General features: G+C 40.4%; 3 protein-coding genes across 3 annotated transcripts in view; 1 reads left to right on the top strand and 2 right to left on the bottom strand.

Moving 5' to 3' along the window:
- LOC6726213 (inactive dipeptidyl peptidase 10) overlaps window positions 1-13,413 on the top strand; it is a 99,742-nt gene that overhangs the window by 35,786 nt on the left and 50,543 nt on the right. The gene's annotated exons all lie outside the window — the stretch shown is intronic.
- LOC27209128 lies at window positions 6,393-6,965 on the bottom strand. The gene has a single exon (XM_016184629.2). The coding sequence runs from the start codon at window positions 6,902-6,904 to the stop codon at window positions 6,485-6,487; it is 420 nt and encodes a 139-aa protein (XP_016039740.1). The 5' UTR covers window positions 6,905-6,965; the 3' UTR covers window positions 6,393-6,484.
- LOC27207366 lies at window positions 7,110-8,286 on the bottom strand. Its single transcript, XM_016183063.3, has one exon. It carries the CDS (start codon window positions 8,149-8,151, stop codon window positions 7,171-7,173), a length of 981 nt encoding a protein of 326 aa, XP_016039739.1. The 5' UTR covers window positions 8,152-8,286; the 3' UTR covers window positions 7,110-7,170.

The following is a 13,413-nucleotide window of genomic DNA, read 5'->3' as shown; positions in this document are numbered from 1 at the left end:
TGAAATATTGAGCGTTGAGGGAAAAGGGAAATTTTGAATATTTTATGATTTTTTCCAAATTGCTCAGTGACCTTTCCCCAGAAGGCGAGCTTAAGTCCTGGTTTTACTGCTTCCCTTTTTTAATTAGGGCCCCAACGAAACGGAATTCAATCAAATTAAAAGTAAAGCTCTTGGCCGGACTCCTTGCCATATCTTAAATACCCATCTCCCATTTGATGTGGCCGTTTTGCCTTTCCCCACATTTTCCTTAATTTATATTTTAGAACCAATAAAATGCGCACATAAATTTTACTGCATAGCGAAAGGGGATTAGCACCCCAGCTGAAAGAACCCAACTTTAGTTTGCCATTCGGTCGGTGGTAATGCGATATTTTTTTATGTCTTCCATATCTGACATGTATATACATATATGTATATATCTACGTGGTTAGTTGCACACTTAGTAATGTGTGTGAGTGTGTGTGGGCCAGTTGATGTGGAACAAGCTCATTAAACAGCCAAATCCAACCATTTGATTATGTGCCATAAAAGCGTAAAAAGAACATGTGTCGAGAAAAGTGGGTGGGTTTTTGGTGGGGCTTCCATTCCGGCGAAGGATGATAAAAAAATGGCAATGCAGTTGCATTTTCCCCCACTTTCCACTAAGCGGCTTCCCATTGGTTGGGAACTAACTTTGTCAAGCTACTACAGAATTTTTAGAAGAATTGCCAGTAGCCAATTTTTAGAAAATTCTATATGAATATCTTTGTTTGAATATCGCAAAATAATTATTTGTTATATACAAAAACGAAATGATTATAAATTATGCAAGGGGGGAAAATTGAACAAAGCAATTGCAATTATTAAGTTAATAAATTAATTATATGAATTTTATAAACGAATTTATTTTGTAGAAGTTAAAAGTCAATAAAAAAGGAGCTACAAACCCAATTAAATGCATTTAAGAGCATTTTAGAGTCCTTAGACGACAGAGCAGCCATTTTATGTGATTCGAAGAAAATGGGAAAATATTAAAAGGAAAACGATTTCGCCAGTCCGCTCATGTGTTTTTTTTTCTCAGCTCGTGTGTCGGCGAAGGAAATCGAAAATCTGTAATCTTGCGCATCGACTGCCAGCCACATTTTCCACTCGGGCATTTTCCACATCGCGTCCATGCCGCAAAGAGCGTGTTATAGAAATGTTTACAAGATGGGCAAACAGTTTTAATCGAAGCGCAATGATTTTCTGACTCGCAACATCGACGCTGGCATAAGTGTATATGCATTAAATGTGCAGTGCCATTTGCCAAATTGATTTGCGATGTGGGCGGCTGATTGGGTGGCAACGACCAGTGAAGCGCAACTGTGATCCGAGTTGGTCAAGAGTATCTGTCTGTCAATCTGCCTATCCGTCAGATACGACATGCACACGGCGGCCAGAGCGACAAAACATTTCGGTGTTGCATGAATGATTGAGTTTGCCTCCAGCCTCCGCTTGCATGATACATGTATGTATGATGTATGCATCTGATGCCACCGATGTCGGTGGCTAGGCCCCATTTGCTGGGCCCATCTCCAAAGGGGCTCAGAATGGGGATCGGCGTGGTAATGGGTAACTGGCTGGCGTTAATCGAATCAAATGCACCGCACGTTGTGTCCACAGGCATTGGCCAAAGCCATTGTCAGGGACATGAGCAGATGGCAGTGCATTAAGTCTTGGCCACAGTGGGGCAAATCTAGTAAATATTCAACCAAATTGTATAACATTTAATTTAAAAAATTATAATTAAACATTCGAAGATTAATGTGACAAGAAGACGTTAGTATACTCGTTATCATCGTAATTGATCTCGTTATGTATATACTCGTTATCAGAATCATTCGCCGAAACGGCTTGTTCGTCGTTTCTCTGTCCGTATAAACGTGTAGATTTCAGAAGCTATATAAATTATCGAATTAATACCACTATTTTATTTCTCAATTCTCAATTGTTTCTCAATTCACGCGCACCACTGTGGTTTTCCGGTGGCTATAACGTGGTGGATGGGCGTCGTCGATTGTGGCGTGGCATGGCCGTAACTGTTAGTCGGGACCTGACACGCTTGATTGAGTTCAAAATCAGATTTGTGGTACCCTCCCAGCTCGCATTGCAAATTGAAATAAAAACGGAACGTGACATTTGGCTTGGTTGGCAACAGGCGGGCCGAGACTGAAAACGGAAATGCGAATGAAACTGAAACAAAGGGCCAAACAATCGAGTAAAGCTGCAGGTTCTTCACCTCTTATTTTAACTACCCTTCCAGTGGCAATTTTGGTGTACACCAGAAGTTCAAAGTGCATGCATGACTTCTTTTCTGTTATACTTCAACTGAAAGGGTATCTTCAGCTGGTTTTGGCTACATATCTATTTCTTCTGTTTGGATTTAAATCGGGAAAAAGGGGTGCCAATATCTCTGTCTTTTGGAAACGCATATTTTATTGTCAAAATCGATAGATGTCAGCGTTTAACAGCTGCCAGCGGCAAAATACAACGCTCTGATTGCCTGTCAAAAGCTTTTTCGTTTTATTAGATTTTCCCTGCCGGTGGCTTTTGACCCAGGTAAGTCCTAGAAATTTCCCTTTGCTGTTTGTTGTTCTAGTGTATTTTCCGTACCTTTGTCTGTCTTTTTCTAGCTTCCTGCATGACCAATACACACGCACACACACCAACACAAATCCAGCATCATGCTTCCCAAATTTCCAAAAAAAAGAAATAAAAAACTTAAAAATAAATCTCATCGTGTTAAATGTACAATCATTTGATAAACATTTACATATATATATATATAAAAGAATTTATATATTTTTTCTTTTTCTCTTCTACTCCCCGCGCCACCCTCTCAAACACACACGCACACACCCACAAAACTCACACGAATCCCCGAAATATATATATGTATGTATGTATGTATATATGTATGTACTTATGTGTATATGTGTCACCACAAAACAAAATTTAAACCCCAAAAATACTTACATGAAATGCCAAAAATAATGTCTAAAAATATGAAACGAGCAGCATTCGGTAAGTATGCTAAGTATTATTGTTTAAAAATATGTTGGATGTAAAAAAAAGCAGAAAAATTTAAAAATTCGGTGTTACTAGGAAAAGTTTAAGCCTATTATAAGTGATTTTAATGATAAACTCAGGAAAAAGATATAGATATAAGCATTTTTATTGTAATGTTAAGGGAAAGATTAATTTATTAGGTGCGAAAAAATGACGTTTATATAAAATTATCAAGTACATTTCCCGCATATTTTTTTTTTACTCATTATAACCTGCCATAATTGTTTACAATTATTAAGTAAGCAGCGCGTTGGTAATAAAATTATTTAGAGACCTCAACGGAAGCGCCGGAAACCTTTATAGTCTGGACGTGTCCTGACGGCCCGCTGAATTTATGAATTTGCCCCCGTTGGTAAGGCACCCCCCAGCTCCCAAAAACCCCCGAGGTCACCCCTTATAGACCGACTTGTGGTGGTCCCGCTGACTTGGCTAATGGACAGCCGTTGGGCAAAGTGGAAAAAAGAGAAAGCGACTTCTGCGGTTGCCTAGGACTTCCAGGCGAGCGACTTTCCTGTGCCTATCTAACGATGCCATTATATTGTCATGAATATGATTATGTCGGCCCATATATATAAATATCGTATTTTCCGGGGGGGCGGGGGCACGACATAAAGGTAAGGCGCGAAGGCTGGCATCATATTTCACTTGTTGTTCAAGATTGAGGGGGAAAAGTTTTGGCCTTAAATAAATAGCGGAAAATATGGCAGAATGCAGGCAACGCTTGTCACCATTCCAACAGCACAGTGGCGCCCTCTCTTTCTGCCCACTTCTTTCCGTCTCTTTCTGCGACTCCTGTCCCTTTGTTGCTGTCTCTTTTGCTGCCTCTGTGTGTGTCCCTTTCTTGGCCAAGCGAATTTATGTGCGGCGCGTGTGAAGAATTTGTAGCCTCGCCTCTAATTGCTTGGCGGTAACTGAAGACCTGTGTATTTTTTTAGCCCGCCCCCAACGCGCTGTGTTTGCCCACCTCTTGGTATCCTAGCAAAAAATAACGTGCAAAGTGTTGTCTGCCATAATTAAAGCCGACTTAGCAGACAGCGAGCATCTGTTTTCGGTCTGACAAAGTTCAAGTTCAGAGCGGCAGCAAACGAGAACCACCGCCCCTTGCCAACCGTTATAAGACCACCCATCCACAACTAGCCACCCCTTTTCGCTGACCTTGCGGAGACAAGTGCAAAGTGCACGGCAGGCAAGGATTCTGCAGCTGCACTGTTACAGAAAATACTAATTACTAAATACTATTTACTTTATTAACTAACTTAAACAACTATTTATTATATATCTGTTAAAATCTTTAATAAATATAAATTGCTTCTTTAGACTTCGGTTTCTGCAGTTAAACATCGACAATTGAGTTAGAAAAACATGTTTTTGAATTGTATATAAATAAATTGAATAATAAATAAGTAGTCAGGCTGCTTAATAATGTTTCATAAATTATACATTCTTATTGTTTATCGCTTGTTCTTTTGGCTTACCACCATTTTTCTCTTGGTAATTAGCGAAAATATACTAATCTTCTCTCAGTTTTCCAGTTGCAACTGGCGCATTTTTCCACCTTTCGTTCATTCATAATTCAGTTTGGGCCGACATATTCCACATAGCGTCCTTTCGTCCTGCGAGCCCCCCGTTCCTTCCTTAAACTGGCATTTAAGCTGCGGTTCTTCTCGCATTTGCCGCATTTCCCACCCTGCCCGCGCTTGACACATCAAGTATACGCCATGTGGCGCTGTGCTATGCCAGCTATTTCTCGTTTATTAAACGTCGCGGGCGCAAAAATTTAATAAAAACCGACAGGAAAGTTGTAGATGCTTAGCCAGCCAAGCGTTGAGCCCTCGATAAGTTATTATACCCATGCCCAGAGAATCCGGAATAACACCCCCGAAAAAAAAGGGCGAACATAAAAATAAGCAGCGAATAAGGCGACAAAACAATTGACATGGCCATAAAAGCAATCAGTTGCTGGGCGGACAAAAGAGAGATTTGTTTGTGTAAATCGCTTTTCAAATCGCACTTTATCAGCGGAAATAAATCGCCGGAAATCCGAGGAGCAAATCCTGCGTATCCTCGGCCAGGGCCATAAACACATGGGCATTTTAACTACGATCCGGACATAATTGTAGCTAGAAAAAGGACATCAAATGCAGGACATACTTCTACACATTGTGTGAGCCCAAGTGGGCGTGGCACTTGTTGTTGGTTGCCAAGAGGGCTGTGCGTTGTGTATATTTGCAAATCGATTTCGTTGTGATTGTGAAAACAATTTGAAAATTGCTTTGAGCCATTTTGGGGCAAGTCGAGCGACAAGCGGTTGGCAAATAAGAAAACCCACATGTTCACACACACATGCCCGCCCACGCACACATTTGCAAGACAAACACACACACACGCGCACAGAGACAAATTCTGTGAAAGTTTAGAATGTTCTCTGAAAAGAACGGGTTACTAGTGATAGCTTGGTGGTATTAACAGAATATAGAAAGTTAAATGTATTATTTAAATTCAAAAATGCAGCTGTACTTCATAAACGCTCCTTATATAATTCTACTTCTTTTGACATTGTAGGTAAATGATAAACCAATCTTTTCTATTTGACAATCCATTTCAAACCCAAATTTAAGGATATTTAAAACACCGATTGGGTTAGTTTTGATTTCCTCTTCCCAAAAAATCCACAGAAGCAGAAACAATTTTCCTGCTCTTCCCACATCCTTTGTGATTTCGGAGGCGGGCAAGGCAAGGGGGCGTGGCTGGCAGCTATGACAACTGAAATAGGCTGCACTAATTTGACAGAGCTCAGAACTCAGGAATCGGTGGGTGGGCTGCAGCCGGGTGCACTGAATGATTGACTGCCTCTGACACCTCCGCCAAAGTTTCCCCAGCTACGATTCGGTTCCATTCGACACATCCCGTCGACACAAAGGAGCGTGGTGGAAAATCAAGGGAAATCGGGGGAAGGAGCGACGGAACAGGGGGAAAACTTCCAGCTGACTCAACAGGAAAATCAGTCAAAGTTGATTCGAATCGATGATGTGGCAGAAAGTTGAGCAACAAATTTTATTCTGCCATATGCGTATATGGACTCACATTTGGGCTTTATTTTAAACGAGTTTTCAAAGTGGTATTTGCAAAAAATGCACTCAAAGTTATAAAAGCCATTGCAATAAAAGTACAGAGATATCAAACATAGGTTTATTTAGCATTAATATTTTAATTCGCTAACCATTCTTTATATTTATCCAAGGATTGTTTCAAAATAAAGATAAGGGCTCAAAGACGTTTTCCCTATAAATAATAAAACCAAGAAATGCGCTGTGTCTGTGTATTTCTGTAAACGACGAATGAAACATGAATAACAAATATAAACATTGGAATTTAAGTGGTCAATGCGAAGTGTATTTTAGTGCTGCTCCTCGTCCCCCTCGTCGATCATCTGGCAGTCGGCACCGAAGTGGCCGCCTCGCTTCATTTTCCCCAGCTGCATTTCATCCTTTCCCTCCTTGACCAACATGGCCCAGGAATCGGGAGACTTTTGTGGCGACTTGCGCTGTGAACGTGCCATATTCTTGTACATGCGGTAATCTAGGTGCATATCCAAGTCACTGGTGTCCAGTACCTCGTCCATGGGGTCCACATTTTTGCCTTTGTGCGAGTTCGACTGGACCTCATATTCCTGGTCCGTCATCTTTTCAAACATGTCCGATTCATCATCGTAGTCGTAGTAGCTCGGTTTCTTCGGTGCACGTCGTCCGTCCACTCGCCAGTAGCCGAGAATCACGATGGAAATGTAGATTATCAGCAGAATCACCATTGTAGTCATTTTCGATAAGTTGTCGGAGTGCTGAATATAGTCGGAATGAGTGAAAGCAGCTGAAACATTTGACAGAAGAAGGGCTGGCGTACTGGGATTACACATTTGATAGATTTTCCCATATTTTTTAGAAAGTCAAGTTCTGGTACTTCACTTCCTAAGAAATCCCCAAGAGAAAATATTTAAAGCAAAAGTACATACAAATGGTCTTATTCAGAGGAAAACCTTTTTATTCTAGGGACTCTTTAAGTATTAATATTCATACAATATCTAATTTATATCTCCGGACTTATCATTCTCATCACATTTCGCTCGATCTCATCCCGACTGTCCATGAGGCGCCGCAACTTGGCCTCGTAACCCTCGTATCGTACTTGATTTTTTTCATCCGGTTGTACCTGCGATGAAGCCTGAAATTCGTCTGATGATTCCGGTGAGGTCATCCAATATCTCGACTTTGATCCCGTGATGTCCTGGCCGCTGTTCAAAGTGGTTTGCAGCTGGACAGGACCATGGAAGAGTTGAAATAGAGGCGGCACCAGCACTCGACGATCCTCAGCAAAAGCTTGTGGCTGGACCTCTTTGCTATCCACACTCTCCTCGATATGACAGTTGTCGTCACCACACGGCTCGGATGACCCATAGAAATCCGGCTTCTTTGACCATTTCAGACTAGGATGTTCCGAAGGCGTAGTGCCTTGGTTATTGTTTTTGCATAAGTTATCATTTTTTTTTATCAAACGGGATTGAAGGATCTGCAGATTATCGGCCATGGCTTTGATGTGCTTGTTCAGAGCTCCCATCAAGCAGTTGATTCTAGCCACAAAAGCTTCATCCTCAAAGCTAATTTCATCGTCCTCCTCTTCATTGGCCTCATCATCGCCATTGTCTTCATCACCATCATTTATATCATCGTCATCACTATTGCCTGCAGGATCGGCATCCTCGTCATCCTCCTCATCCTTCACCATCTTCTTGTCAGCCTTGCAGTTATCCTTCTTCTCATACTTCATATCCTGCGGATTTTCGGCGGGACATATGCCCGATTGCGAGTCCATGCCGGTATTGCCGTTCCACTGATCCCGATCTCGATCGATATCGTCCTCCATGGCCCCGCTTCGTTGCTTCTTCGGCTTTTGAAATATCGAGTTAAAGCCATCAAATGTGTCACCCTCATCGATATACTGTTTCAGTTGAGCCAATTGAATGTGCAGCAAAACGATAAATATAATGATTATTTTAGTTAACCAGACCATTTTATTTTATCCCGACCTCTATTTGTACGTAGCAATTGACATTTAATGCTTTTCTTAACATTGAAACATCAAACGATGTTTCTTTGAATTTTAATTGTTTGCTTTTGATTTTCATAACCATTTTCGCTCAACCTCCGGAATGGAAATCTTACAAAACCAATGGATTCCTGTGGCTTTCCTTCCGGTATGTCATCGGTTTGCATTCCTGCGGCTTCTGGCGGCTTCATCTCCTGATGCTTTTCTCCAGCTTTTCCCTGATTTTCCCGCAGTTTCCTGCTGCCACTGACGTCAAGGATGCGGCACTGAAATGTTCACTTATTGCGGTTTTTGTTTCCATTCTTTTACCCCGCCTGTTGTTTACAACCTGCGCACGATTGCCCCAAAGGTGCGACCATGGGCGGGTTGGCATTGGGGGTTGGGAAATGTGGGTGGTGGGTGGTGATGGGTGGGTTGTGGATAAAGGGGGTGGCGTCTAACGAATTCATCAGCGCTCACAAAAGATGAAGAAAAATGGTAAGCTGAGGCCAAAAGATGGCCACGAGCGAAACACCTACGCAAGCGGAAGGGAAGTCACTCACCATCCCCCCAGAAAAACCCCTACACCAGGCCATGCACTGAAAAAAATGTGGTGAAAGAAATACAAAAACCTAATTCTAGAATGGTTTATTATAAAAGTTTCATACTTTATATATACATACATATATAGTTCAATACTATACTATAGGAAAACATGCATATTTTCTCATATCTTAAAATGGTGAACAATTTTTCTTAGTGCATAATCACACCCTGCTGAGCGTCACCCTTGCGGAAGTTGCTAAAGGATGGAAAGGATGTCGGTGAGGATGGAAATAGAAACGCAGCACAAGTGCTACAGACAAGTCCGATGATGAAGACGATGATGGTGCAGGTGATGCAGGTGCCGCAGGTGGGAGTGGGGATAGTTACGACTTATATGCATCACCGGAGGACGATGGGCGGGGCATGATGAGTCCCGCTCATGGAAAATGCATTTTCAGTGTCGCTTTCCCGCCGTGGGTGCAACAAGCTGTCCCATGAAAATGTCTTTATGCCCGAGCAAAATTGGAAAACATGCGTGCACTGAGGAAAATTCACCGATCGAACTTTTTATTGAAACCACAATTAAGATTATGGCATCTTAGGTTTTGTTAAATTTTTTATATTGCTGTATTTTTTCTTTAAGGCATAATATTATTAGCATTTTACAATAAATGCTCGTTATTTTTAGAACATTTTAATTGTAATAGGCTATCTGTATAGGCAGCACTTTGGGCATAATATTTCTCTAGGTGTAGAGGTATGCTTAAACAGGTTTGTTATCAGACCTATGTCCTCTTAGAGATTTGATTTAATTCCGCCGGGCCACTCCAGCATTTTGTAATTGCTCGACCAGGCGACTTCCCTGCAATTTGCAATTAAACTGCTGCAGTTGATGGCAGTCGTCGTTGGGGAGTCGATTCCATTTCCACAGGATATACAGCGAGCAGGAAAACGCACATCTGTGGGGGAAAAGTTGGCCAGAGGGAGCTTTTTAGTTCAGTGACATTTAAACTTTAATTTAAAGTGGCAAGCCCTTCTACTCGCAATGGCAATTAGCAGTGAAAAGAGGGGAGCACGAAATGAGCTATTTCTAATTATGTGTTTCGGGGTTTGCCCCTTTTTAATGGAAAATAATTTATTTTCCCTGTTATTATTTGCTGCGGACTAAGATAATAACCTTTGGACCATACAAAAAACGAATAAAAATAATTATAAATTATTATTATGAGTTGCAGGTTTCAATTGAGCAATTTTTTGGCGTTACCAAATGACGCATTTCAATTCAAAATTGTTTAAAAGCCATTTTGATTAATAAATACCAGCATTTTTCAGAAAATAGTTTTTGTTATGAATAAATTTGTTAGTTAAGAGCATTATTCTCTGCGCACAAGACTTTTAATTAAACCAATATACTTATTCTGACTTAATGAATCACGATTTGAATTAATATTTCAAATAAAGTTGAAATCATGACTAAAATTTACTTGGCGAAAGCTGTGCTTAAAGCTTAAAAGCTGTTATCCTTGACTTCAAGCTTTAAGCTTACAAAAGTGACATAACTTACAAGCCCAAAGGTAATACAGAAGTTCTGTCCTGATGTTCACCAACCTAAGTAAGCTCAAGAGCCTTTCAGAGCTTGGGTTCCTCTAGAAAAGCTCAAATTATTCAAAACACAAAGTTTGCCGCTCCTGTCATTTTCATCACTTTCCACTTTCTCTTTTATGCTTGCATCGCTTTCCACCGTTTCCCATTTTTTCCGCGCTTTTCTTCGTGCACCGCATAAATCATTTCTCCTCGGAGGGTTAAGCATACGCAGCGTTGCACAATGTTGTGTGTGGTTTTTCCACTGCATTCGGAAAATGGCATTGAAAAGCTGTTGGCGAAACAAAATTTATGACCCCCTAGACTTTATATTCTGACTTTTGGCCGCTGGCCTGTTGCTGAGTTTTCACTTTTAATGTGGGGGGTTTTTTCCGAGTAATGTTGCCAAAAATGTGCGCCAGCATCATTTGTAAAAAATCTTTTAATTGACAGGAAAAACAAAAGGGAAAATTGCTTATTAGACATTAGCTAAAAAGAAAAAACTTGGCCAAGCACTTTGTTTTTTTTTCTGCTTTCATTCTGTGTTTTGTTTAGGCAATGACTTTCATTCAGCTGCTTGCTTATTCCATTCACTTGCCATAAAGGATTTTTCATGGCACGGTACGCAGGACGACGGCACGTGAAATATGCTAAATGGACGCGAACTCAAGACAAACAAACAAACAAACGACGGCGGTTGATCAACTGCTTGGGTTAACCCTTGTTTCACCAGGGGGTTTTCCTGCACATCCCATCTCCAAGCCATCCCCCTTTTTTCAGGTGTACCAGGTGCACATTATTCATTCCTCTGACACGGCCCCCAAAAACAAAAAAATACTAAAATAAGGACACGTATGCGATGGGGAAATGGGCGGTAATCGACTTGATAATACCCCGAGGATATAAGAACGCTAATGGTTGTGATTAATTGCAATTGCTCTCAATGAAAGCCTAATCACTTTCTTGAAAACTCTAATTGCATTAGCTGTTTAATTTAAAGAGTTAGCTCAATTATTTAAAAGGGTTTTTACATATTTTTGGAAAATATACATATTTTTTTTATTATATAAATCAAATTTTAATAGCTGTAAGAATCTATAATTAGGACTCTGTTTGTGCTCTTCCTATATAATCTTAGTGGACAAGAAGGCTGATGCGAATACCAAGTCATGTTCACAACTTTTTATACTTTGCAAAGTTCTTAAAACGCTTTTTTCCATCGTCTGCATTATTTTTTGCCCTTCACTAACTCGGTTGCTACTTAAAAAAAGAACTGCAAGATGGCAAAAACTTTAAAAAAGCAACGACATGAGAATAAAACCTCATTAGGCACGTTCTGTCATTATGGTCTTAAATTAAAGTTTTTGGTTGGTTTAGAGCTTTGAAAATTGCAAACTAAAAAGGGATATATTTTTATAAATTACTTTACAAATAAGCTAAAGGTTCTAGGATCAGCAATTTTAGTTGAGCAGCAACAGGGAAAATAGTTTTATATTACAGATGGTATAAACTAAGTTACCGCAACTTAAAGTGAGTTTTTCTAATACGTTTCTAATAACCCAGTCGCTTGGCTTTAATGGCGGATTTATTTTGCTTTTGGCAATTTTGTTTTGCTCGCTGCCTTCCGCGTTTTTCCTGGCACTGCCCTCAAAACAATTTTCCACGTGATTGTGGAAAAGCTTGGGTGCCACAAACAGGCGGCAGCTTTCATGCGGATGTTTTGAAAGCTCGCCAGCGCGCGGCTGCTGCGATAATACGGAAAATGTCGAATGGAAACTGGCGACAACTGTGCGTGTGCGATTTTCCGATTTTTCGCAGCGTCTTCGCTCAGTTCTGCCCAAAACGCCAGCTGCTGAAGTCGCACCGCTGAAGTCGCACGGAAAACGCGCGAGCGGAAATCGCGTTGCGTCGCTCGTCCTCGTTGCTCCTTGTTGAATCCTGGCGCATCTCGTCGGCGATCGTTGTTTATCCATTTGAAATCTCCCCCTCTCTGCGCGCCCATTTGTATTTCCCGTAAAAATCCAAGCCAAAAAAACAAGAAAACTAAAACGTGAATTAATCAGCCATATCCCCATAAATATTTTCATTTTTTTTTCGGTGTTATAAGCTAGTAAAAACGGAAATTCTGTGAGTGCGAAATAAAAATGCGCAAATTGCTTAATTGACAATTGGCCAACCAAAGCCGTAAAGTAATCAAATAAAGAACGCATAAAAAAGCCATTAAATGGAATTAACGGAAGGAAATCGGGGGAAACAGACTTAAGAGGAAATTAGGGAATTTAAATGCTAAAAATATTAGTTTAATGAACTGAGCAATGAGACTTTATAAGAAATGTCACTTTATATTTACTAATGAGATAAAAAGTTAATTCAATGCAAATTGTAAAATAAATCTATTTAATTGATTCAGATACAGAAATTTTTAATTGAGCAATAATTATAATCTTAGATAAAATTATGAACATAAGAATAAAAATAATGTAAAATCTCTAATTTATTACGCAATTCAATTTTTGTGAACTGTGTGCCCTAAGTAATGTTTAGTAATGTCTAATCTTGGTAAGATTGTGGGAATTGATAATTAATTTAATTTTAGAAGACAAACGTACTACTATATTTGATATAAAATAAATTAAAAAATTGACTATAATTATACAAAAGTCGTATAGGCTCTAAGAGCACTGCCAAAGGGATTGCAGGCCTGTAAATCAAGTATACGCCGCGTGGTTGCTTTTGCCGCTTGTTTGTGGGATTTCGCCTGTTGCCATCCTGGCACAGATTGCTAAAATAAAAAGAGTCGACACAAATTGCTGAGGAATTTCGATTGGCAAATCTTTGATTTCTCTCTCGTTTCGTTGCGTGCTGATTGCCCCAAGAGCCCGTAAAATGCCGCCGTCCTTAGTCCTTTTATGCGCCTCCCTGGGTCCTGAGTCCTTTGTCCTTTTCACTATGTACTGTGTACCTAGCCTTGCCGAATGCTGAATGGTGGATGGTGGATGGTGAATGCTGACTTCTGATGCCCGGGCCTCACCTTATTTATTTGGGAATTGGCACTGTCTGGCTTTGGAATCGGTTACTTTGTCTTTGGCCAATATTTGCATGGCAAATAGAAGCCGGATA

Source organism: Drosophila simulans, chromosome X (genome assembly GCF_016746395.2).
Source record: "Drosophila simulans strain w501 chromosome X, Prin_Dsim_3.1, whole genome shotgun sequence".
Lineage (NCBI taxonomy): Eukaryota > Metazoa > Arthropoda > Insecta > Diptera > Drosophilidae > Drosophila > Drosophila simulans.
The sequence above is the reverse complement of the archived record's forward strand: the minus strand, read 5'-3'. Positions and strand labels throughout refer to the sequence as shown.

Bases quoted from the DNA above. Each gene is read 5' to 3' on its own strand.
- LOC27207366 (XM_016183063.3), bottom strand. From the start codon at position 8,151: ATGGTCTGGTTAACTAAAATAATCATTATATTTATCGTTTTGCTGCAC.
- LOC27209128 (XM_016184629.2), bottom strand. From the start codon at position 6,904: ATGACTACAATGGTGATTCTGCTGATAATCTACATTTCCATCGTGATT.